Consider the following 25,446-nt stretch of genomic DNA (forward strand, 5'->3'; position numbering starts at 1 on the left):
TGCACAGTTCTGGCTGGATACTCACTCCTAATTTTGGAAGGAATGGGCCTCGTCACAGATCTGGTCAACAGGTTTAGCTGCGGTTCCCTCTGCTCTGCTGGTCTGGATCTCTGGTTCTGGCAAAAGTTCTGGCACTGCACAGCGGTCTGGTCTGGGTCTGGTCTGCGGTTGGGATACAGCTCTGCTTTCTGGGTCTGGTACTGGCACCGCGGTCTGGTCTGGCTCTCGGGTTCTGGCAAAAGTTCTAGCCAGAAGCGAACAGCACAGCCCGGCTGTTGAATATTTTGTTTAGGTGGCTGGATTCTGAGGCCTCTGAAGGATTCAGCTTGTGGACTAGGCCTCTCTGCTACAAGTTCTGAAGTCTGGATTCTGGTTTTCTAAGTTCTGGTCTCTGAATATTGTCTGGATTTGAAGTCGTCCGGCAAAGTGCTTCACAAGAAATTGGAAAGAGCAGTCACTACCTGGGTTTCAGTGGGTCTTTTTATGTCTTTTGAAAGTGGGTGGGAAGGCTGACTTTCTATGCCCAACCCTCTGAGGATCCTGATAGGCTAGAGGATTCTTTGTCCTTTAACTGGATAACTGAGTTGTGGGTCAGAGTGATGCCATTTTACAATCTATTGAAGAAACGCCCCTTTGCTTTTACTTAGAAAATGAATTTTTCATAACTAACAGGTTTCCCAGATACACACGTTGTTGAAATTACATGTACACATCACAGATTGCTTAAGGTACAGTTTGGTTCAAGGCACATGTATCTACGAACTTGGGTTTAGAAAGGACAACATTTTGTGCTTTTTAGTGACTTTCACCATATTGGTTTTTCCTCAAAATTTACACAGACCTGCACCATCTCCCTGAGCATATTAATATAAGTTATCATGTCTCCAGCATAAACCCAGTGTCTGCAAGATTAATAAATTGCAGGGTTCGGTCTCAGAACATCACACATAGTTGAGCTTAGTCTCAAATTGTAGGTACATTTTTCATATAAGGAATCTCCAAATTGTACATTTCTGTATAGGAGATACAATCTTTTATAAGCAATTTAATAAACATACATTTGCCCTTAATAGAATTCACATCTGAGTCTGGATCCGCACCCAGGAGCTTGGCTTGACTCAGAGATCAAATGTCTTCCTTCCCCCAGAGCAACTGTTGACAATTACACCTCAAATCAGCATATCCTATTCAGCTGAAGAGTCTATTGTGTTGACTGAGGTCAGCAGAGCAGGTTGCCACTCTGCATCTGGTTAACAGAAACCTGAGATCTCCTTGTGCTGTTGCTGGTAAGGTCAGGTGTGAATACTTCCCATGGACAGGGGCCTCTTGAACTTTTAATTAGATCAGACTGCCTTCTGATGTGGGGCCTGGGAACAGTGGGTGTTAAGAATTCTCATTAACCAGCAAGGCTTTGAAGTTTCCAGCTAACTCAGGTTCCTTGTCAGCTCCTGAAAGACAGGCCTCCTTTCAGAAGTAGCTGCAGGAAATGAGTCCCCTACTTGAAGTGTGATGTGCTATGCCTTATGTCCACGGTTATATCTTTCATTGTTATTTCTGCCTGGCATACGGATCCCAGAATATCTATATTTGTATATCTGTGAGATTTTCCAAAGGTTGCAGCTTGTGGATCTCTGCGCTTCTGTTCATGCTAATTGGTATTGTGGCATAGATATTCATGTAAATTGCCTCCAGTATGCGTTATTGTTTGTATTTGATTTCCCTCCATATCAGAGCCCATCGGGTTCTGCAAAATATATAGAGATAGTAGCAATGGTTACCAACTGTAATTTGGAAGTCAGGTTATTAACACCTGGGTGTCATTTGAACATGCTACCCACTGGTTTCTATCTTTTCTCTTAGGTTCCACGGGAGGAGCAGACATCATGGTTTAAAGGCTCCTCTCGGTTTATCAGTGGAAAGCGAGTTGTGGAAAGGTCCCGCGGAAGCGTCCTTGATCCTCAGTACACCACGTATGAAGGACAGTGGCTGAAATGGCGTGACCAGGCTGCTGGGTTACCTCTTTCCTTGGATCCTCAATGTAAGGATTCTTTTGAAGTAAATTGTATTGTTCCGAATGCTAAAGAAGGAGGAGAGAGACTAACAACACAGCCTTTTATGTATTGGATCTGGCTCTGTTAGGCTGGGTCCGAGTTCATGAACCCAGCAAGCTAAAGAGCCACGTTTCATTCAGAAACTGTTCCGTTTTGTTTTCTGAAAAACTTTTCTTTAAAGGAAAAAAAGGTTCTTTGCTGCTGGACCATAATACTCGACTCTGTGTCTTTAATAGAATCTAAACCTCCCCTCATGATAGTAATGGGATTAGCCAATCAGCACATCAGCCATTGCGGACAAGCCCACAACGCCATCAACAGCAATGTGCTAAAATCAATTCGCTATGTGTTAAAGGCGTAGCAAAATCCAACATAACAACAGGCACTGCACCACCAGTCATGTGGCCCAGGGGAGACCAGGCAGCAGCCAGCATTTGCACAAAGCACTTTATTCTGTTATATTAGGAACATGACGGCCGCCTGGGAGGAAGCTGAGGAAGGCGGGGCGTGGCGGCAGAAGCCCCCATGCAGCAGTGGAGCACACGCCCGCCGTCTGGTCTCCCCGCCCCCCCCATCCGGGCCCATCATCGTGTTTCTCGGGCTCACATTAGGTTTCACGCTGCATTAGCAGAGCACAGGGCTGCGCGCGGCGGAGGGCGCGGCCTGCCCGGGACACGCCCAAGATACAAAAACCACAAATATTTACAGGCCGAAAGGTCAACAGGTGAGGCCCGGCAGCTGCGGCAGCTGTTCCCCTGCCTCCCGTGTGAGGGCCGGCGCGCGCGCTAGCGTCCTGCTGCGCCAATGCATCTCTGTGTGCGCGCTCTGCTCGCGAAGCTGCTTTACATGTATGTGCGGGGAGAGGGTTTCAGGCTTTGTGTGTGCTCATCGCCCCCGCCCCACCCCCCACTTCGCCGTCTTGAAGTCTGTGGGGTCCAGCCCTCAAGTCGAGACTCTGTTCATGGACAATATACGTCGTTATAGCTTTTGGGTGGGGCTGCAAGCAATATCAATATTTGTACACAAGCGCCCCACCACCCACGATTTTAAAAAAAAGTTTGAATAGAGTGGGTGGCCCTCACAAAGAACAGGTCATTTGGTAGTGCGTCTTCTCAATGGAGGGTCTTTCACAAGTTGTCTGAACAAGTATGTGTACGCCCTCATAGGCATAGATATACACGAACCTTTAGTTGTAGACCACATTGTATAGGGGAACCACCCGCATGTGTCCTGCTCGCAGAATGCCGGTCTTGCGGTGGCGTTATTACATTGTAATGGTGGGGGGGGGGGGTAGTGGGGGCTAGTCAATATTAGCAAGCTTATTTTTGTCAGGGACCTCGTTGCACCCATATCTTAGTTTCTGTCTGACTTGCATGGCAGCGACAATAAACACTGCTTGCCAAAGTTGCATGCCCAGAAAATCAGCGGGCGGTGTGAAATGAATAGGACATTAGAGTTTGAAAGCAGGTATTGCTTATTTTCAAAACTAATGGCTTAGTAAAGATTAGGATCCTACACTGACCCTTCCTGCTCTGGATCCACCCGCCCAATGTTCTGGGTATGTAGTGTCCTGGTACTGGCCCTCCCCTTCCCTGCGGCTGTACTCCTTCTTTGCCAGCCCTGAGTTTCCTTGGCTTACTCCTTGATTGCCTGCTCTGTCTGTTCCCCGACTCCCCTGGGCCAGGGCCAGGGTCTGTGTGTAATTCGCAGGTAACAGGTAAAACTTCTGGTAAAGTAGCTCAGTGGGTTAATGCGCCTACTATAGGTGGCTATGTGTAACACGTAGATAACGGTGTGTAAACTGAAGGTTATGAATGTGTGGTTGTGTAGGTCACAGGTTTGAATTCGAGGTGATTATTTATAGTTCCAGCTAAGATAATATCATACTGCTGAATTATTTAAGGTTTGTTAAATAACACACTATTTAATACACTATTTCGGGGTACTTGTAAGTAAGAAGGCTAGCATAACGTTTTATTGATTTCAATGGTTTGCATGTAGATTTCTCTTTTCAAATTTGGCACAACATTCATGTCTGGTCACACCTTTTTTTGCAAATACATAATTTACATACAGCGCTAGTGCACAGCCCCACGACTTGGTGGCATTGGAATGGTAAATGATTAGTACTCGTGTTATCAGCATTGGGAAGATGAAGGGGTTAATCGATGTGGCTGTTATTGGAAACTGTGACCTAGAAGTTGGCACACATAGATCTGCAGCGAATGTGTGAAATCTTGGAACTAGAGTGGGAGCGAAAGACTGAACACAGATCTCCGCAGCGGGCGCATTAACTCCATGAGGTATTTCCAAGTCATCTGAATTTCTCCCTGCTTTTCTTTCGGTTTCCCTGGGTCATATAGTATATATTTGATGTTTTTGAGTTTTATTTCGGGGGCTTACTTTTTTCATTTTGTCTGCTCTCCTGGACATGATGTGGCGTCTGGGCTCAGGTAGAAAGCACGTGCACAATAGAAAGGCGATGTACAATATAGGGCGGATTCTCAAAAGTGCATTGGGCGCAAGTGATGTGATGCACGAGCACATCTCATCAGCAGTGCACCAGGGGCAGCTGGGGGGGATTTCAGCTGGAGGGGCGTGAATGTTTCCCCCCGTACTTGTGGTAGTGCAGAGCGAGGGAGCCTGAAGCAAGCAAACTGTGTCAGGTTGACCCACATGTGCCGCTTTCCCATAATGGGCAGTCTCACATACGATCAGGCCCTGCTGATGTGCTGGGGCGTTATGAGAAATGCACAAAAAAAGTCTGTATTCAGGGGAATTAGAAAAAGCTGCATTGAATGTAAATCTACAAATGTTAAAAATGTGCTCAGGAAAAAAATCAACTTTTTGTGTCAAAGGGCTTTTTTGGTCCGATGCCATGGAACTTCTGCGTCAGGTAAAATTTTTAGTGTGTCCTCCTTGGAGCCTCAAAAAACGATTTCATGTTTGCTGAATTTAAATTAGATGGCTACAATGGCGTGGTCATGTTGAGCTCACAGGGGAGTTTTCAGCACACAAGTGTTTCCTTCCCCAAAAAAAACACATTTTTATCTCTGTGTCAGCAGTGACGCAAAGTGCAAAAATGTTCAACATTTTTATGAGAAATGCAAATAAAGACTATTCAGGGGAATTCGAACGAGCTGTGTTGAATGTATAATTTTGCATATTTGCAGCTTAACTGTGCATGCTAGACAATATATTTACAACTTGGCGTCTTATGAAGAAGATTTGACAAGCAAGGCAGCTTTTTGAAAAAAGTGACATCTTGGTCAGAGTGCCATATATGGTGTTCTGACCAAGAAGTCACTTATTTTCATGTCAAGGCAAAATACAGTTTGTGTGTTTCTGATGGAGTTAGTACAACTCAGAACCCACCACTGGTGTTATGGAGTGTCCCACATATGTAGCTAACCTATATATGCAACTTTTTTTGTTGTTGAAAACTTGAAAATTCCAGTCATAGGCCTTATTGTTCGGTTCACTGTTGAGGACTGATTCTGAAACCGACATCTGTTGACACCAGTACACTTTAATTTGAAAAAAGACTGTATTCAGGGGAATTAAAAAAGCTTCATTAAATGTATATCTACACACTTTAAACATTTGCACAGGAGAAAAAAAAAACTGTGTCGATGGGCTTTTTCGGTCCGATATCATGGAACTCTGTATCGTGTAAACGTTTGAGTCAATCCCCTTGGATCCTCAAAGATGTATTTCATGTTTGCTGAATTTAAATTAGATGGCTGCAATCGTATGTTAATAGTGAGCTTAGAGGTGCATTTGCAGCACTCAAAGTGTTTCCTTCACCAAGAAAAACACATTTTTATCTCTGTATCAGCACGGAAGCACAGTGCAAAAACTTGTTTTTATGAGAAATGCAAATAAAAGACTGTATTCAGGGGAATTACAACAAGCTGCATTGAATGTATATCTACAAATGTTAAAACAGGAAAAACAAAATAAACTTTGTCTCGAAGGGCTTTTTCGGTCCGTCGCCATGGAACTGGCATTGTGTAAATTCTATGACAAGACAGGAGGCTCATATTATGCATTACAATCTTTACTCTGAAACCACAGCAGCAAAGAAAAAAACTTTTACAAACAAAAAAGTTTCAACAACAGAACTAGATAAAGTTCAATGTCAATGCATGGGGAACTCCCCAAACCATCATGGAGGATAGGTCATACCCTGCAGGGGACCAATGAGCAGGGACCCTCCTTTATATATGTCCATTACTCTAACCCCAACCCCTCTTTCTTTGCTGCTGACACCACAGAGCTAAGTCACCCCTTTCAGTTGTGTCTTACATTGTTTGTCAGTAGTAGGCTTTATTAGTTTGAATATGGCATATATGGTAAATATGTGTTAATTACCTTTTATTATAAAGGAATTTGTGTATTTGATACATTGTATCTGGATAGCCGCGTGCAGCCGTTGGTTTCATTTTGGTGTCTTTCAAAAAGAAAATATGTATTATGCTTATACATCATGTTTCAGCTGAAGCAGTGGTGCAATGGTTGAATTTCGGACTACAGTCCATGAGGTTGTGAGTTCGAGGGAGCTCTCTAATTTCTTATTTAAAAATTTCTCGCGCTTGTAAACTCAGGTGTTTCTAGTGCATTAATCAACTCGCTCCCGGCGTGCGCGAGAGCAGTGTTGTTTACACTGTTCCCTCTTCATTTCGCCTGTGAATTCCAGGTGTAATGGTTTATTGGGCGTGGCACCCTTTAGGCTCCTGTTGTGCGCCAGTCAGAAAGAAGCTGTTGCTTGACACCCAGCGTGTACGGGGCTCTTGTTTGAATTCGGGCCCCTTGACAGATTTATGGTCACCTGGGGATTCCAGGTGCTGCAGGCTTTGGGTTCAGCCTGCCCCTGTGGCTTATGTTTGTAACAAAAGCCTCTGTTTCAGTACTGAGCCAAGTTAGCTCAAATATAGAGCTGCAGGTCTCCAATGCAGGAAGACCCGGGTTCGCGGCCGACCCGCGCATGTTTATTGGTATATTTTAAGATTAGATATTTTAATTATTATATTTTAAATAATTGTATTTTACAGTGGAGGTATTTGATTGTCACCTTTTTTTGCTCAGTTGAGCAGGGATTTCCTAATGGGCATTTGGTTGGTTCATGACTTCTTCAGAAAGATTATAGCACAAACATTTTAATATTAAAAATGTGGTTTTGTTAAATGTTTGTAATTTCGTATCCCTGGTGACACAACACATTTCCTTACCTTTAGTGCTGGAAAGAAAGAATGTATACTGAAAGACTGTGGGTTTGTTAGGTCAAAGTCTGACCATCCAGCGCAAGAGCCCGATGCACTGCCAGTCTGCAGTTTTATTTTATTTTCTTTGTTTATTTATTCATTTACTTATTTCTTAAGTTATGTGCTTTGCCTTCACTATACGTGCCATAACATGTTTGGTTTCAGGTTCAGCCTGATTCTATTGCGAGGTTACCCCCTCGTGTACTGCTGATTATCACACCCTGCTCGGGCAAGCAGTTGGAGGTGCACTTGCTCAGTGTATCCTACCTTCAACTTGACAGTTTTCTTTTGTTTGGATTATCTTCCCTGGAAAGGTGCAGTCACCTGCTCGGTGGCAAGGTTGCCTGGGGTTTCTGCGAGGGGTCCCCTCGTATACGGCTGTGTCCACACCCTGCTAGGGTGAGCATTGAGGTACACTTGCTCAGTGTTTCCTCCCTTAAAGTCGGCAACTGGCATGCACCATAACCTGCTCGGTTTCAGGCTCTGCCTGAGTTCTAATGCGAGGTTACCCCCTCGTGTACTGGTGATTATCACGCCCTGCTCGGGCGAGCAGTTGGAGGTGCACTTGCTCAGTGTATTCCTTCCTTAAGGTCGGCAGCTTTGTTTAGGTGCTGCATATGGCTGACGCCATTGTTTGGTCTTGTAGGCGTGCAGTAACCTGCTCGGTTTCAGGCTTCGCCTTGTTCCTACTGCAAGGTGCTCCCTCGTGTACTATTGGTTGCCTCACCCTGCTGTGGTGAGCAGTTGAGGTGCACTTGCTCAGTGTACGCTTTGATAAACAATATGTTTAAGTGTTGACTGGAACACATTTGCGTTTTTTTCAGAATTGTCAGTGGCCCAGATAGGTCAGTGAGTATCAGCTTATATAAGGGCCGGGGATTCGGTCCCCTGTGAGGGCGTAACCCCTCTTCTTTGGATATTTTATATATATTTCATATATTATATATTCTTTATTTATTAAGTGCTTTAAAGAAAAGAGTGTGGAAGTGGTTGTAAACAGACCCATATGGGGTTGTACCTTCCTCTCTAACCATCTCTCTGGTGTTATCATTCGTCTTTTAGTTAAAAATCTGTCACCCTTTACCTTAGTTAGTTTCAGGACAACTCAGTCCTTTCCTTAGGTTTTGATTCCCGACCTCAATTGCTCCACCCAATACCCGTGCTGATTAAGCTACAGTATTTTCTCTCAACATGAGGAAGAATAAAGATGATGCGTTATGCCTCTATTGAGGTCTGTAGGGCTTAAGGCTCTCTTTAGTGGGGACGTTTGTTCTCACCTACTTTTGTCCCATTGGACACTCCTTATTCTTTTGGTTTCTGGTGGAGACAGGGTCAGCTCGAGGGTAACCGTTCAGTTTTTTACATGACAAGTTGAGCAACCATGTTTTACTTGGATGGAGTGTTTGGAAACACTTGATGGTATCAGTGTTTTTCCTCCCAAAGCTTGGCCTATGGTTCAGCTAACCGTCTAACAGTGTGTTGCAACTTCTCCTCTGCTCGAGGAGTACACGCAGGCTTCTGTACCCTCATGAGCGTTGCTTAACCTCTTTAGAGTGCTGTTTTCATATCCGTGCTGACCCTTCTGATACAGGTTCCTAATTTTGGAAAGGTCTACATCAGTCTTTTATCCTGCTGAGATCGATAAGTGAACACCTCACACCACACAATGTTCGTAGTAGTGATAAGCACCACTCATATACCTGAAGGTTCGTAGTACTGTATAAGTACTGTTTTGCTATGGACAATGTGCTTAGTTTTTCCTTCCCCTGATTCCCTTAGTGGCCAGTCAGCCTCACATGAATACAGTGACTCAGACCTCAGGGTTTGAGGGGACAGTGGTCCCAGATTTCTTCTCAACCTTGCATTTACGGGGCATTGATAATTATCCAGAGTTCTTTCCCCCTCATTCCCCTTCCTGCCATCCTTGGGGGAGATTGCATCATAATATTACACCTCTGGGAGTATCCAATGGTTTCCGTTTTTTCCTTTTTACAGGAGTTCTGGCGGGTGACCAGTGCAGACTCGCACTGAGCATTTCCCTCCCGTCTGTTACTTTCCTTTGTGCTAATCTCTGGTATTTCAATAAGTTAACCGGAGTCTGTTCACAGTCAGGGGATTGGTTAGAGGCGCTAGTGGGTATTTATTTCTCTTAACGGTGTAAAGCGGGGCTTTAATGTGGTCCTCAGGGTAGTTTTCTTCTGGATTGCAAGGTTTTTCCTTTGGATAAGTGGGGGAGGTTTCTCCTCTTTTGGGAAGGTTCAATATTCCTTGGTGGGATAGAGGGGTCTGGGAGTGATACTATCCCCAATCCACGTTATTATGACCCTCTATCACAATGCGTTCCAGAGTCTATACATTAACTTTCAGACAGTGTCTGCTGCTACGATTACCAGAGTGCTGGGATATATATTTGGTTGATGACTTGATTATCATAGTCACCTGCATGGCAGGTGGACCATTGGGGTTTTTCACAAGAGTTTGTTTGCAGTAAGGTGCCAGTTTAGGGTGCTGTGAGCTTCAAAGATCTGCAAATTAGCTGAAATATAAGTTGGACCTCTTCTGGTGTACACCTACAGTTTAACCGTTTAGTGATCAGTTCTTTGCAGTTTAGAGTCTTTGCTAAGATTTTGGAAATTTGGTGTCTTTCTTCGGTTACTTTTGATCCGCTAGGGGATTTATCACCAGGGAGGAGGGATCAAGGTTCAAGCACCGGGCATACCTACAAAGGGGTTTAGATATCACTATAATGGTAGTGATTGGATGTCGGATACATTTTTTCTTTTTGCCAAGTTTGGCTTCTTAAGGATCAGGTTTGTAATATCTGCCTTTTGTCATGGTAGCAGAGTCCTTCTTCAAGAGTTCGGGAGGTCTGAGGGTCTCCATGTTGGCGGTTTGACGGGTTTAGCTTCTCAGGTGGGGCCCTCTCTTCCATTCTGCTTCTGCCTCCAGAAGACTTCCCTCCTTAGTATACACATATGTCTGAAGACAATTGTAGATTAATTCTATTGCTTTTCAGCTCTGCTCAGGATGGATTGTCCTATTACAAAATTTATAAAAATGATTTTTTACTCCCATTTTACCCTTTTGAAGATTTGTCTTTCCCTCTTGGTTCCCCAGTGTAGTTCTGTGACATGCCCTGTTTCTAATGCGATATCTTCCTTTAATGCAGGGGATGGAACCTATAAGACTTTCACCCCTATGGGGTACTTTTCTTTATCTCCAGGAGAGCTAGGTGTTTGTTTTCATTGGTTTGCTTTCTAGGTCCCCAAAAATGGTACGAATTTAAGTGTTTTGAATATTTGATTGAACAACATAGGTGTTTATTTCAGATGGTTTTGTCCTAACCTATTAGTATAGGAAAACTTTGTTCAATGTTTTCCCCTCTTTTAACCCGTTGGTTTTGGTGGCCTGTAAGGAACGCTGGAATTGGCACATTTCCTGTTTGCAGTGGATTTGACTTTGCCTTATAAGACAGCTTTTCGGGCAAACTAGTCTTGGGAAATTCTCTAGTTGGTCAACAGATTGATTTAATGAAAGCATTTAAAAAATGTTTCCTTTCCTATTATTTTATTATATTATCTATTATATTGGATCATTTTGGATCATTTTGTACGTACTAATGAGATGCAAGGGCTTTGAACTTGCATAATATGAGCCTCCTGTCTTGTCATAGAATGACTAATCCCCCACACTAACGTGAGATGGGGGTTTAGATTCTATTAATGACAAGGAGGCGATTATTATCCCTCCCACCCACCCTGGATATGATATGATATGACAATTGTGATACGCATGTACACAGGTGGTTCAAGTGAGAACATTCTTTGGTTTGTTGTTCTTCCCAACCACCCACCCTTCTTGCTTGTTGTTCTTACAGGTACGAGTTGAGGTTCTGCTCAGGAGTGTGGATCGCAGTTACAAGTTCTGGAGTGCGTGATTTCGGGTGAGAAGTCCTATCCAGAAGAACTTCTTCATTGCTTCAGGCTGCGGAAAGGTTGAGATCTCCGGTTTCGCTGGATCCTTTTCTCTGCGCTACACAGTTCAACCGTTCCATTGGGCGTCTGGTGCAAGTCAGCTGCAGAAAGAGGGGTTGGGGTTAGAGTAATGGACATATATAAAGGAGGGTCCCTGCTCATTGGTCCCCTGCAGGGTATGACCTATCCTCCATGATGGTTTGGGGAGTTCCCCATGCATTGACATTGAACTTTATCTAGTTCTGTTGTTGAAACTTTTTTGTTTGTAAAAGTTTTTTCTTTGCTGCTGTGGTTTCAGAGTAAAGATTGTAATGCATAATAATTGCCTCCTTGTCTTTAATAGAATCTAAACCCCCATCTCACGTTAGTGTGGGGGATTAGTCATTGTTGAGTTCGACCCCGCCTTGGAGCCTAAAATATTTATTTCATGTTTGCTGAATTTAAATTAGATGGCTGCAATGGCATGGTAATAGTGAGCTCACAGGTGCATTTTCAGCACTCTGTGTTTCCTTCGCCAAGAAAAACAAATTTGTATCTGTGTCAGAAGTGTTGCAAACTACGAAAACTTTCAAAATATTTATGAGAAATGCACAAAAAAGACTGTATTCAGGGGAATTAGAACAATCTGCATTGAATATATATCTACAAATGTTAAAAATGTGCTCATGAAAAAAATCAACATTTTGTGTCGAAGGGCTTTTTCGGTCTGTTGCCATGGAACTCTGTGTCAGGTAAACTTTTGAGTTCGCCCCCTTGGAGCCTCAACATTTTGTTAAATGTTTGCTGAATTTAAATTGGATGGCTGCAATTGCATGTTACTAGTGAACTCACAGATGAATGTTTCCCTCACAGATGTTTCTCTCTGTGTCATCAGTGACGCAAAGTGTGAAAATCAACGTTTCTGTGAGAAATGCACTAAATGCAAACAAAAGACTGCATTCAGTGGCTTTAGATCAAGCTGCATAGAATGCATATCTCCAAACGTTAAAATAATGCACAGGAATACAAATATTCTTTTTTAAACACGTGTATCAGCTCATTTCGGGAAAGCAGCACATGTGTAACAGAGATGTCACGAGTGCAACCCAAACTACACGTATGAACCCAAGGTTCTCAGGAACTGGGTACTTTTGACCTGCACCCCTCAACTCCACAGGTTTCACATCTGCCTTTCCCACTAATGAACGGCACCCCCCTTTTCCATTACAGTGCCAAGTGCAGCGAGGCCGCCAATAGTGGCAGACAGGCGCTATACACTTACAATACTTGTTGTACCATTCTTTTATTCTTGAGTGCGCTGCGATATGAACACAAATATATAAATAAAATAAAAATCTCTGCTTAATTCATGCAAATGGTTTCCTTCTGCTTTATATAAATGACGATATCAAGGGTTTTTGTTGAAATACATTTTATATGCTTCGCACAAGACCACAGATATAAGCCTTTCTAATGTTTTAATTTTCAGCTACAGGAGAACATTTGCACATTGTGGCATCTCTTCAACACACTGCCACTTCAACGCGTTGTTTTTCTGTTTTGCAGGTAAAAATATTCCAACTGTAGTTGGCAAAAGCTTCATATTAACAATGTTTTGAAATATCATATTGCTGGCGGTAGACATCTATGAGACTATTGAGAGAGTAGAGATCTTTATTGGAATCATACTTGGATGACTGTTCTTTGTCTATCGCTGCTTTGGATGATTATACCTCTTTCTCTGTGTGATTACTGGCCCCACCATCTCTCCATCCTTCAGTGGGTTTGTCCTGGTCCTTCTCCTTCCTAGAATATTGTAGTTCCCTCATCGGTGGGATACCCTCTAAACATATACATATGCACAGCCCCTGCCAAATAGTACTTATCGGCATTTGTACACTATATCAATCTCAACATTACCAGTTAGTCCTTTTATTTCAGCTAAAAGAAATGAAAGTTACAGTTCAGTTTGTCAGCAAAAAGCCATGAAAAATACAACACAATACAAACGCTCATTAAATTCCATATAAATACAACTGGATTTAAAAATGTAATTTGTAATGCCCACTCAGCCCCTACGTATTTCATAATTGCAACTAAGCACTTTCCATACGTTGTCGTTTTGAACATCCTATATGCTTCTTTAATAGTCCTTCCTTTTTTTTAAATCAATGAACAGTGGTCTTAAATAGGATATTCTTGGGTTGTTATATAAAGGGTAAATGCAAAACAAATGCTGCTCATCAACCTACATTGGTCAATTTTTTCACTTGTCCGAATGACCTACCTTCTAATGAGAAACACATTGTGGAACAGGTGATATTCCTAATACAAATGTTACCATTTATGTCTTCACATGCTTCTGACAAGGGATATCCAAGTTCTTTTCCAGGGAAAGGGTACATTTAATCTCTATAAATTGTGCTACTAATTTCTTCGCAGTTTGTTGCCTACACAATTCTCCAGAGTACCACAGACCATGGGCATTTCTCACCATAGTTTTATAATCACAACCACATTTAGCAGGGTTACTCCACAAAAATGGTAAATTCAGTTATATTGACATTTCTTTTCTAAAAATAAACCAAGGGAGACCAGTAACCCCCCTGCTGGGGAAACAGATGATACGGACCTCACGATAAACTGAGAGTTCATGAGTATTCCCTAATGTTTACCAATAGACTAGAGGTTTCATTGTTATTAGATAGTCAATGCCATACCAACCCAGTTCCCTTTTTAATAGGAACATTTGAAGCACTATTTGGGAGATTAAAGAGTAATTTAAATATCTTATTTCCCCCAATAACCAAGCTTCTGGAGTCAGCATGCACCCACATTTCTGATCCAAAATCTGCAGCCGGGATAGCCTGCATTCTATAAACCTCCATGGCATGAGAGGCACTGCGCCCACCATAAGGCCTGGTGAAGTTAATCACAGCCATTCCTCTAATGGCTAACATGGTCATGGTTTTCACTAAATGATCAGCCCATCTGGTCGAAATTATGTACTCGTAGGCCTAGATAATCATAACCCATCACCTGTTCCAGCTTAATATCTCCTGAAAGACTGGTCAGTTGCCGAAATTGCATTTATAAACCCAGTTTGTACCAGTGACAGAACACATTTATCTTCAAACCATTATTCTAACCTTGAGATTAATAGTTGTCACTATAATTTTGAGAGGGAGTCCAAAAGGGATATCTGTCTATAGGTGGCAGGGTCATTACGACCCCCCCTTTTTTAATATATATATATATATATATATATATATATATATTTATTTATGTTTTGCCTTTATTTCAGTGCACCAAACACATAGACATCAGGGCGCTGGTTCCAGACAGTGCATGGTACATTAGTGAAGTGCAAGAGCATGCATAGGGGTAACAGAACGAATAGTTATGTGCATTCAGCACTGGCAGACCCTCCCCTCATGGGGCGGGGGGTGGCATCAGGCATGCAGACAAACATATGGAACATAATAAGTGTTTGTATACAGACTGGCAGAGCCTCACCTCATGGTGCAGTGGGCTGCATCAGGCGTGCGTCAGACATATGGGACATAAGTGTGTGTTATACAGACTGGCAAAGCCTCTCCTCATGGTGCGGGTGGCTGCATCAGGCGTGCAGCCAAACATATGGTACATAATAAGTGTGTGTGTATACAGACTGGCAAAGCCTCACCTCATGGTGTGGGGGGCTGCATATGGCTAGACATATGGAACATAATAAGTGTGTGTGTATACAGACTGGCCGAGCCTCACCTCATGGTGTGGAGGGCTGCATCAGGCGTGCGTCAGATATATGGGACATAATAAGTTTGTGTGTATACAGACTGGCAAAGCCTAACCTCATGGTGTGGGGGCTGCATCTGGTGTGCAGTTAGACATATGGGACATAATAAGTGTGTTTGTATACAGACTGAAAGAGCCTCACCTCATTGTGCGGGGGGCTGGATCAGGCATGCAGACAAACATATGGAACATAAGTATGTGTATATACAGTCTGGCAAAGCCTTACCTCATGGTACGGGGGCTACTTCAGGTATATAGGCAAACATGAGAGACAAAATAAGAGTGAATGCACATTCTGGCAAAACCTCACCTCATTGTGGGGGGGCTGTTTCAGGTATGTGTGCACGCATGAATGTCAACATAGGAGTGAATGCACATTCTGGCAAAGCATCTCCTCATGGTATGGGGGGCTACTTCAGGTAAATAGGCGAACATGAGAGACGAGGTTTGAGTGGCAAGGCATAGGGGCAGAGTACAGTCATTGCGGGTATTTTACAGGTTAAGTATCCGGCCGAAAGAACATTACAGACAAGTTACAATTATGGTTGTTGCCTGAGATCAAATGTTTTTGTTACAAATGCCTAAAAAAAAACTGCAGAGTACTAGATAAGCAGCAGGATGTTGAAAGGTCAAGATAGGAGGGTTGCGAAACAGAACAGGGCTGTGGGCCAAGATAAGTCCAGCAGGAGGCTTCAGGAAAGTCAGGTATGATCTAGGCAGGCTCGGGGTGCATCGGCAGCACAGGGCAGCAGGTCCATCCGGTAAGTTACAGTGCAGGTAAAGTAGTAGCTGCAGGATCAATATTATTACAAGGCAGGCTGCGGGTAGAGTTCAGAGAAAGTTACATATGCAGCGCCAGGCTGCTAGTCGAGTCCGGGAAAAGGCAAGTGAGATCGAAGTGCAGGGTTAACTGTAACTTAAGGGTTAGCAGTAAGTGCGCAGACCAGTAGAGCACCAACTCATGGTGGTGCGGGCAAGGAGGCACGTGGGTAGCATCGGGGCTGTTAACGTGTCCGGATGGGCAAATAAGAAACTGCATGATAATTGAACCCTGCCAACCTCTGGGGAACCTGTTTGTTATACACAGATTGTATACACAGATTGTTAAAGAACTTAGTCAGAATGAGAGCCCACATTTGTGGCTCCTCCCTGAATAAATCAATCGGCACCTAATCGGGGCCAGGAGCTTTATTATGTTGTTGCTGTTTTAAGGCAAGCTCCACCTTCTCAAGGGCGAATACCATAGCATCTACTAAGTCATAACGACCCCCCCCCCTGCCAACTTTGGGGACTGCTGCTTCCATTCTGACGCTGCGTGATCCACACAGTAGAATACAAAGTGCTAAAGTGCATGCACCATTCAAAACCTGCAATAGAGGTAACCGCTACCTTTGCCGACAACCCATATGACATTATTCGCCAAGAGTCCCTCTGCTCAAGCATTTGCACTGCTGTTTCTAAAGCTTCCCATTGTTTTTCAATCTGAATTACTTTTTTCCTAGTTCATAATGTCTTATATTCGAAACATTGATGTTTTATTTCATGCCAATTTCTGCCACATAGGTTCTTCCCAGAGGGAAGAAGCTCATTTTTGGTCAACATACATTCTTTATCGTATCATTTAAGTTTATTCATATTTTGTATGTGGTCATTTGTTTTACACGTAACACACCTTTCAACATTATCAACCTACTTTTCATTAAATGTCAAATGTGCACTTAATGAGCCTTCATTGACATATGTGTTTAGAATGGGCAATATATTGTTGTATAAGACTGGTAAAATGGCCTCCTTATCCTACATATGCAATTTCAATGGTTTCATAGGATCCAGGGGCTGTTGGACATTTAAAACAGGCAGTGTAGTTTGTAACTTCTAATTTCTGGAGCATAAGTAAGTACCAAAGGACTGTGGACACTCTCTAATCTATCAATAATCTCCAAAGCAATTGCTCTACGCCACGACTCAAGATTGACCAAAATATAATCAATGTCAGTCAGAGATATCTTCGACCTATATGGAGTTGGCCTGAACACCCCCCCCCTTAACCGGCTATTAGAGGTTCTACGACCATTAATTAATATTATTACCCAATAAATATGGCCGCGGTGGCTCCGTAAGAGATAGTTAAGTGGATACCCCAAAATTCATCTTCAGCTGTCTGATCAATGATAAGTAGAAGGTCAGATTTTTATTGACAATTAAAATCCCCTACCACAATTACCTTATCATAATTAGGAAAATTCATAGCTTCCATTATGGATGCTAAGGTAATATCAAATAGCTCGACAGCCTATTGAGTTTGCCTAATATAAATATTCAACAAATACAATGCACCCTTTTGCATTGTCTCAAAAGTGATTCCTAATGTATCGGGTGATGATGGATTTTCATTGGTTTACAATCTCAATATGTTCGTTTTCATTAACTCTGACATCATTTTTAATCATGGAGTGCAAATAAGAAATAGTTGGTTTTTCAATCTTTCCCTGTTTTGGTAGCTTTTGCTCTTTTTGTCTCAATGTTCTAAATTTCTGTTCCCTCAGTTTCTCTTGACAAGTCTTGTACACTGATATGATTTATGGCTGAAGTTTTTCCAATGTGTTAAGAGGACACTTTCTCAGGCACTGTTTGAGTGATGCCCCACACATATTTGTTGACTATGTCCCCAGCGTTTCTACAGGATAAAACATTTTCTGATTGGCACATACATGTGTGGTGAGTGAAGCCCCCCTGGGTCCTGTATTTTAATATCTCTTGTTCACCTTCATATCCTATGCATTATTATCCAATTTATTCCAGAAAATGTGCTGGAAATTGCACCAATTGGAACCTGTATGTAAACATTGTCCATTCTCCGTTTACCAATTCACTGGAAATCTGTTATTGATGGAACACAACACTGATGCAAACCAATAAATAATCATGAACACCGCAATGAGGATCATCTTGTGATCTGAAGGCAAACGCATGTCTCCAAGTTCCCCATGTCCTTCCAGAAACATCCCATTGGGGCACATCAATTGAAGTTTTCATTTCATGTACTCCTTACAGCCCCTACTTGTCTGCTTAATATTTAGCCTGATTCTCACCTTCATCAGGAATAATTTTTTTCCCAGGTTTTGTCCAAGGCCTTGCACATCTTCTTCAGAAGAGAAATTATATAACGTCAACGTCTCGTGCGCTGTCACTCGTCACTTAATATGTATCAAGCTTTTCAGATCTTTGTGACACGTACGGTTTGGTGGATTGTCCTCTATAGAAAAAGCCTTGTCTAATGTATATTTTCTATCCTCAGGTAAGGAGAATGCAGCATGAGATCTAAGAGGAAGCAGATTCTGATTGGTGGCCTTCTTGCCCTTGTCTCCATTCTCTTCTTGTCTCTACTCTTATCTGCAATGATCTCCAAACCCCAGTGGCACACTAGCACCACCACAAGAAGAACTGCCACCTTGTTCCCTGAGACCCAAACATTCCACCCAGCATGGCGGAGATCTGCTTCGCTCACTGACCACAGATTCACTTACCACCTCAACCACTCCATCTTTAAAGAAGAGTTCCCGTCCCTGCAGTTTTACAACTGCAAGGTCCTGGCCCAGGAGGCTGGTTTCTGTTGGTCCCCTGGTGGCAAGCCCCTGCTGATTATGGCTGTCAAGACCCATCCACTGTCTTCTGTCCGTAGGGCGGCTCTGCGTCAGACGTGGGCTGTGGAACGGTCAGTGCTCGGATACCATGTCAAGGCCCTTTTCTTGATGGCCACCACCAATGACACCAATAACACGCGGCCCATGCAGTTGGTAGCTGAGGAGATCAAGGAGTACCATGACATTTTGCTCTGGGACTTCACAGAAAGCCACCACAACCTGTCGCTGAAGGAGCGCTGCTTCATAGAGTGGGTCCACCATAACTGCAAGGAGGCAGATTTTATATTTAAAGGTATGATGCATTATTTCCATGCTCAAAGCCGGGAGTTCCATAACGATGACCTAGAATGGCTTGACTGTCCAAAATAGCTTCCTAAAGAAAGATGGCATGGAAGCACTGCCCTGATGTGTACGTGTATACAGTGGGGGATGATGCGGCTTTATGCTGCATGATGTCAAATATCCTGTTTAAATGAATAAATGAAAGCAGAGGGTGATGAATAGATTGAAATCTCTTTTGAAAATGAACTTTATAACTTTATTCTTAGGATATGGTGAGCTGGTACCTCTTAGTGGGACCCTGGTCTCATTGCCCACCTAAAGGTTATTGTGGCTGCGTCTGTCCTGCTCTGTTTGTTTCCTGCAGAATATGACAAGAATCTCAAGAAGCCAGCAGGTGCCTTCTCTCCCCTGCAGACCCCAAATTATGATTCAAGTGTTTTACTAATCATCTTTTTAAGAATGAGGCGTAACGTCTATAAATAGAAAATAACTTTTTCTGATGTATGGTTGCCCTCTTCACTCTAGGTCCCTGTATTGTGGGGGTCCTTCTGCCCTGCATGCATGCTTATGCATGATTGCCTGTTGCCTCTAGGTATGTGCATGTCCTGCGATGTAAGGTTCATCAAGATTCATCTTTCCCTCCAGGTCGAACCACACAACCTCCTGTCTCACACAGAGGCAGACATTCAGGGCTGCCCAATGTGAAAGACTCACTTCTCTCCATAGTACACCGGCCACTTGCCAGCCCACAACAAGCAGTGATGCACTGCACCAGGTCCCTGGGTTGTGCCGCAGAGGCGACGCCTTCATGCGTTTGCTCTACATGTCCAGTTGTCTGCCTCGCTCTAGGATTGTGATCTTCTGCCCTCAAAATGGTGCCCGCATAGGCGAGAATATCACCTGACTTGCAGTTGATCTGACCTTTGCTACCCAACCATGTGATTGCTCATCACCTGTACATGTGCTGCTGTATTGTTCCTCTTTCTGAGACGTCGGCCACTGGGTGGGATCCCCATTACTTCTAGGCATGTTAGTGTATGTTTCTCCCTCCTACCTATATCTGCTGCTGCATGGATTCTGGGTAATATGTCTGCTGCTAGCATATGGATTGACCATCCGCTGGGGACACTGCTGTTTGGCTCATCCTTCTGTCTATATATGCTCTAGAGTACAGCCTTTTTACACAAGGTCTACTACTTTGTGGTCCCCCCTTCCCTCTGGGTGTGTTGTCTTAGGGTTCGCCATCCCCACTTGCAGGCTAGCGGCGAGAAAGGGCACTGGACTCCAAGTGGTTCTCGGGTGCCTGAGCCTTTTACCAAGCAACTGGAAAATACTCCTACACCACCACGTGGCGTGTGCAAGCACAGCAATGATGAGTAATGGCGTCCTCAATTATAGACAAGGCGTTCTTCATTACCATAAATACCTGTGCATTCCAAAACAGGTGACAATCCTTAGGGATTCAAGCCTCTTTGCCCATATCAAAATCAGATGTGAGTGCTAGAGTTCCTTAAATTCCCCACCTTATGCAGCAGTGAAATGTGCACAGAGTATTTCCAGCTCTATGCCCCGCTCCCTCAGAAAAACGACAGCAAAATGGCATGGGTCACTGAAAACATACAGAGAGCTTGTCCCTGTGCCTTTTCACAGAACTGTAACATTTAGCACTCATGTCAACATAAGGATCCTAGTGTGCGGATCGTATGGGTTTTCTTCTTGTACATAATTAACCCGTCCCATTAGAAGCACTAGGATATGGCTCCCCCTTCTCCCCAATTCCCTTAAGGTAGGTGTCTGTATGATCCCTCATTAAAAGGTGTGCAATTAACCAATGAAAGGGTTCCGTTCTGTGAGAAGATAACCTTTCCAGTAGCTCTGAGGACTTCATAAATTCTAAAAATTACCGCTGCCATCCAGTTGACCTGCATCTCCTAGCCGCTGATCAGCTGCTCATACTAATGACCTTGTATTACTTCTGCAGGTGATGACGACGAGTTTGTGAACACTGAGGCAGTGGTGCGGTACGTGAAGGAGACTCCTGACGCATCAGGGAACATCCATGGAAGCATCCAGAACGAGTCTGTTGTGATGCACACAGGGAAGTATAGGGTCAGTGAGTCCTTGTTTCCCTACCCACTTTACCCGTTCTTCGTGTCGGGGGGTGGATTCATAATTCCTGGTGCCTTCATCCCCGCCCTCTATCAGGCATCCACCTGGCTGCCTGTTTTTCCACTGGACGACGTCTACTTCGGCTTTCTTGCACTGGCCGCCAACCTCTCCTTCCGGCACGATGAGCGATTTGACACTTTGGGCACCTGGGTTGGACTTTGCAGTTACAAGAGGGCATTGGTCGTTCATGGTGTGTCTCCAGAGGGGCTAGTGAATGTGTGGCAGAGTCTACAGGGGTGGGTTCCATGCCCAGAGGGAATCCTATGGCTTTACATTCTGTTGCTCTCCGTGGGGGCGGCATCCCTGCTTTTTGGGATTATAAAGTATTGTAAATTCTCACCCCGGTGCTTTCGAAAGTGGGTCTTGGTCAATGTGAATGCCTACTGGACCAGCTTGCACAGTAGAGCGTAACATTTTCAGGGATGAATAAATACATATGGATGTGTTATTTTTCAGTGGTGACTGCCAGAGAGTATATTTTGAAATCTTTCTCAAGGAACATGATCCCTTTAAGTGAGTACAGCCAAATGAGGATCCTCAATTATTTGATCTAATTGGGACTCATCACCACCTTGATTTTCCAACAAAGAACTGGACCATGATTGGGACACTAAGGAAACCCAAATCGACCACATAAAGTCTGCGTTGGAGGCCAGCAACCTGCTTTTCTGCGTTCAATATTTTCATTGATGGAAGCGCAATATCTGGCTGCAACAAACCAGCAGCAAGACTGACTTATCTTCTAAGCAGACAGCCTTTGCTAGGAACAATGGTCTTCCTTCTAAGCCAGTTATCTGGGGTTCTAGGGCTCACTCTGGAAGGCACCATTTTAAGAGTCAGTGTCAGGGATAAGGGGAGCAAAGAGTGAGCTTGCGAACGAACCTTAGTCTGTATCCGAGTGTAATGCGGTTCCCCTTCAAGCCTGCATTACCTCCAGGACAGCCTGCATCACTTATAAGGCCTTTACGAGCAACGACGCATCCTGATTGGAATACATTCTCACCAGCTCCCAAGGCCATGGAAGCACAAGGTGCCCGAACAATTGCCAGATATAAAACAAGACAAAATAAAAGTAATCTCCTTCAGTGGCCCGGGACCCTGGCACGACATACCACCTACAAGAGACCACCGCCCTCACTTCTGCACTGCACAAAAGCGATGCATTTATCATTCCCTTGAACCTCCCATTGGGAAGCAACGCAGTGTTGTCAGGGTCATCATTAACAGTACTACATTCGATGTGTACAGAGGGTAACAGTCTTTATAACTTAGCATTTACCACCAGGGCTGGTCAGAAGATGTGGTGAGGCCCGGGGCAAAACATTTGGTGAGGCCCCCTAGAATTTCTTGCACTCAGCAGCAGCGGAACATCTGCATACTTTTGTATCATATGCATAAATATATATAGGATGGCATGAGCTCTCCACTCCTCCAACTCTCTGAGGGTCAATCACTTTTCCAAGTAGAAAGTTGAGGGCAGATCACTTTCTTTGGCTGGGGCCACCCTCAGAAAACAGCCTCCCTGCCTCTCTGAAAATTGAGCAGAACCGTCTCCGGTTCCGTAAGCAACTCAAAACCTGTCTCTTTGCTTCTGCCTTCTCTCTTCCTCGCCCTTGCTGATCACCTGCCTGATCCATGCACTGGTCACCTGGTAAATCTCTGAATTCGGGCCCAGGTCCCTGCCTGTCCTGTTGCAATCCTGCACTGCCTCTTAGCTCCCCTGCACCTCTGGTCTGTACTTGCAACCCTACAGTCCCTCTCTTGCACTTATTCTCCACCTGTTAGCTGCACTTATGAGTACCCACACTAGCCACCCGTTGGCTGCACTCTTGTTTCTCCTTTGTTCCTGCACATCTGCATCCTACCCCACCCTCGGCACTTCTCCCCTCCCCTTTCCCTGCTCTTGCGCGATCTGAATGACACAAGACCTAGTAAGATCTATGTTTTGTCCTACTCTTTTGTTTCCCCCTCCTTGCCTTGTCACGCCTAGAAACACGTGTACAGGCACGTTATAAATGCCATATCATATCATTAAGGAGCACACTGCTCCTGTGTGTGCATTAAAACACACATCATACTTGGTGACAAATGATGTACAGTCGAGGCTGGTACATTTCTGAACTTAAGAGGCTTAAAAATTTGTGCCAATTAGGCGGGATCAACAGGGTTGCTGGAGGTGGGGTTCTCACTCCCAAGAAAATGTTTGAAACATTGGGTTAAAATTATGCATTTTACAGCACTTTCTTTGCAAAATTGGGTAGAAATCTATACAGTTTGCAATTGGCTTTGTATGGAAGCACATGGAAAATCCCAATAGTCGCAAATCGTAAACAGTGCACAGGAACATTTTTCAAATTATTTCATGCTGCCTTTCCACGCAAGATATGCTAGTATTAAAAATATATTCATGCTCGTTGTTCTCATGTATGTCCATGCAGGCTGCATCAATATATGCCGTTGTTACCATGTACAGACTCCCAGCCAGTAAAAATGCCATGCCACAGAAAGTATATCCAGGCTGACTGTGTACCATAGGTGTTATTACTGGCTAGATTGGCCTACATTCAATGTGGGCCAATTTAGCCAAGTAGTATGTTTGCTTTAACATTGATGCATAGTCCTGTGCATCACTGGTAAAGCAAAAAGAGCATTGGCAATGCTCACAGTTTGGGAATTTGTGTAGGCATGGGAAAGGCACTTCTGTATTGGTATTAGCTGGCCATTTATAGTGCCGGTGCAAAATGGTTTGAGTACCTGAGCAGCTAATAGCAGTGTCTGCCAAATGCCTAATACTTATACACAAGCCAAAACTGTTGACTTTGACAATGCTTGTTTTTAACAGGACTTCAGCGAAAGACACGCAGGGTGTTTTCAAATCGATTGGCCAAAGGCAGACCTGATTAAGACATTTATTTTTATTACACCAGTTCCGTGTTTACAACTCCAATGAAGTCATGAACCCTCAGAAGACTCTTTTGAGAAAAAACTCCCAGACACTTTGAGGGCAAAGTTTGATGGGAAGGCCTTGATTAAAGCTAGCTCAAAGAGTTCCAGTGAGGAGGTGTTTTGGGTGGGGAGGGCAGGAACTGGGTGAGAATTGACATGGGGATTAGCATGGCCATGAGAATTCAATGGATGGGCTAATAACTAAACAACAACAGGGATTTAAACCATGGCCGCTAGTTTCCAGAAGTGAGACACTTCGCCACAAGACTACCTGAGGGTCTGAGCAGGTGCCCTGTGAAATCCCTTGTCAATGTTGCACTGTACTGGAAATATTGATGTGCATTTTTTTAGGTTTAAAGGGGTGCAGATTTTGAACTTTGCTGACAATAAATCCTCTGAGTGGAAGAGGCAAATGTTCATGGGGTGACTAAAATACCTGACCTACACTCTCCTAACCATCCCGTCGCTGGGCCCGGCCTCTTTCACTGAGGTAGGAGGGATGCCCCAGGAAAAAAGGTCTATTTCCACCACTGTCTGTTCGCTAAAGCAATAGTTTTGGCTTATTGGTGGCACACCTAATAACCCAAACAAAAAAAATGCCATGCAGTGGCGCAACACCATTGAGAAGATCGGGCTCTAGCGCCTTCCTAAAATGTTGGGCGTTGTTGACCGGAACTGGCTCCATGGGCGGCATCAGCCCCTGGCCACATTGAGACAGAAGGCCTCTTTCGATGTGTCACCAGCCCGTAGCACTCGTTAAGGAGCAGCATCGGCATCAAACATGCAGAGCACAAAAACCTATCCATGCGATATCAACAGACTCACTTTGATAAAGCCAAAGTCTTAACTTCTGGTCTCAGCTTTTAGATGACCCACCTCTCCCGAGATTAGCATAGCACTATGAAAGTAAACAGCATCTGAATTGGGGTGAAAAGTCCGACTAGTGGCCAAAGGGAAGGTGAAATAGCTTTTCAGCTTCCAAGCTAGGCTCAGGGAATTCAGAGGGAAATGGGAGCAATACTGACTAAAGATGTGTCAGGGCTGGTGGGGTCCCATTGCTTTTTGATGCTTGGGGCACCCCTTACTGATTGGAACAATGGTCCAAGGCACCTGTGGAGTGCTTAAATCAATAAGGAAGTCAAAATAATGCAGCAAGGTGGTTAAAAGCTGCAGATTATCAGTAGGTTTCTGTGTCATAAAACTGCCAACATGGGGACAGCTACTTGGGAGCCCATTTCAACTGTAAAAGGTGAAAGGCCCAGATAGCCATCCCTCAGAGGGGAGACCGAAAGTGCAATGGGTTTATTGCCCCCACTCACTATCCGCTTTGAAAACTGTCATC

General features: G+C 43.9%; 1 protein-coding gene across 3 annotated transcripts; it reads left to right on the forward strand.

Moving 5' to 3' along the window:
* Nucleotides 1–2,352: 2,352 nt before the first annotated feature.
* On the forward strand, nt 2,353–23,665 carry LOC138567667 (beta-1,3-galactosyltransferase 5-like). 3 transcript variants are annotated; one of them, XM_069646153.1, is made up of 5 exons: nt 2,353–2,775; nt 12,758–12,834; nt 18,362–18,999; nt 20,971–21,098; nt 21,615–23,665. In XM_069646153.1, the coding sequence occupies exons 3-5, from the start codon at nt 18,378–18,380 to the stop codon at nt 21,618–21,620; spliced, it is 756 nt and encodes a 251-aa protein (XP_069502254.1). In that variant the 5' UTR covers nt 2,353–2,775; nt 12,758–12,834; nt 18,362–18,377; the 3' UTR covers nt 21,621–23,665. The 3 variants fall into 3 exon arrangements, with proteins under 3 accessions (XP_069502254.1, XP_069502242.1, XP_069502248.1); XM_069646141.1 differs by having other exon boundaries at nt 20,971–23,665; XM_069646147.1 differs by lacking the exon at nt 12,758–12,834 and having other exon boundaries at nt 20,971–23,665.
* Nucleotides 23,666–25,446: the final 1,781 nt, after the last annotated feature.

This window comes from Ambystoma mexicanum, chromosome 1p (assembly GCF_040938575.1).
Source record: "Ambystoma mexicanum isolate Mex_15411 chromosome 1p, UKY_AmexF1_1, whole genome shotgun sequence".
In the NCBI taxonomy this organism is placed as follows: domain Eukaryota; kingdom Metazoa; phylum Chordata; class Amphibia; order Caudata; family Ambystomatidae; genus Ambystoma; species Ambystoma mexicanum.

Bases quoted from the DNA above. Each gene is read 5' to 3' on its own strand.
- LOC138567667 (XM_069646141.1), top strand. From the start codon at position 18,378: ATGAGATCTAAGAGGAAGCAGATTCTGATTGGTGGCCTTCTTGCCCTT. The intron at 19,000-20,970 runs GTATGATGCATT...TTACTTCTGCAG, and splicing joins GGCAGATTTTATATTTAAAG to GTGATGACGACGAGTTTGTG.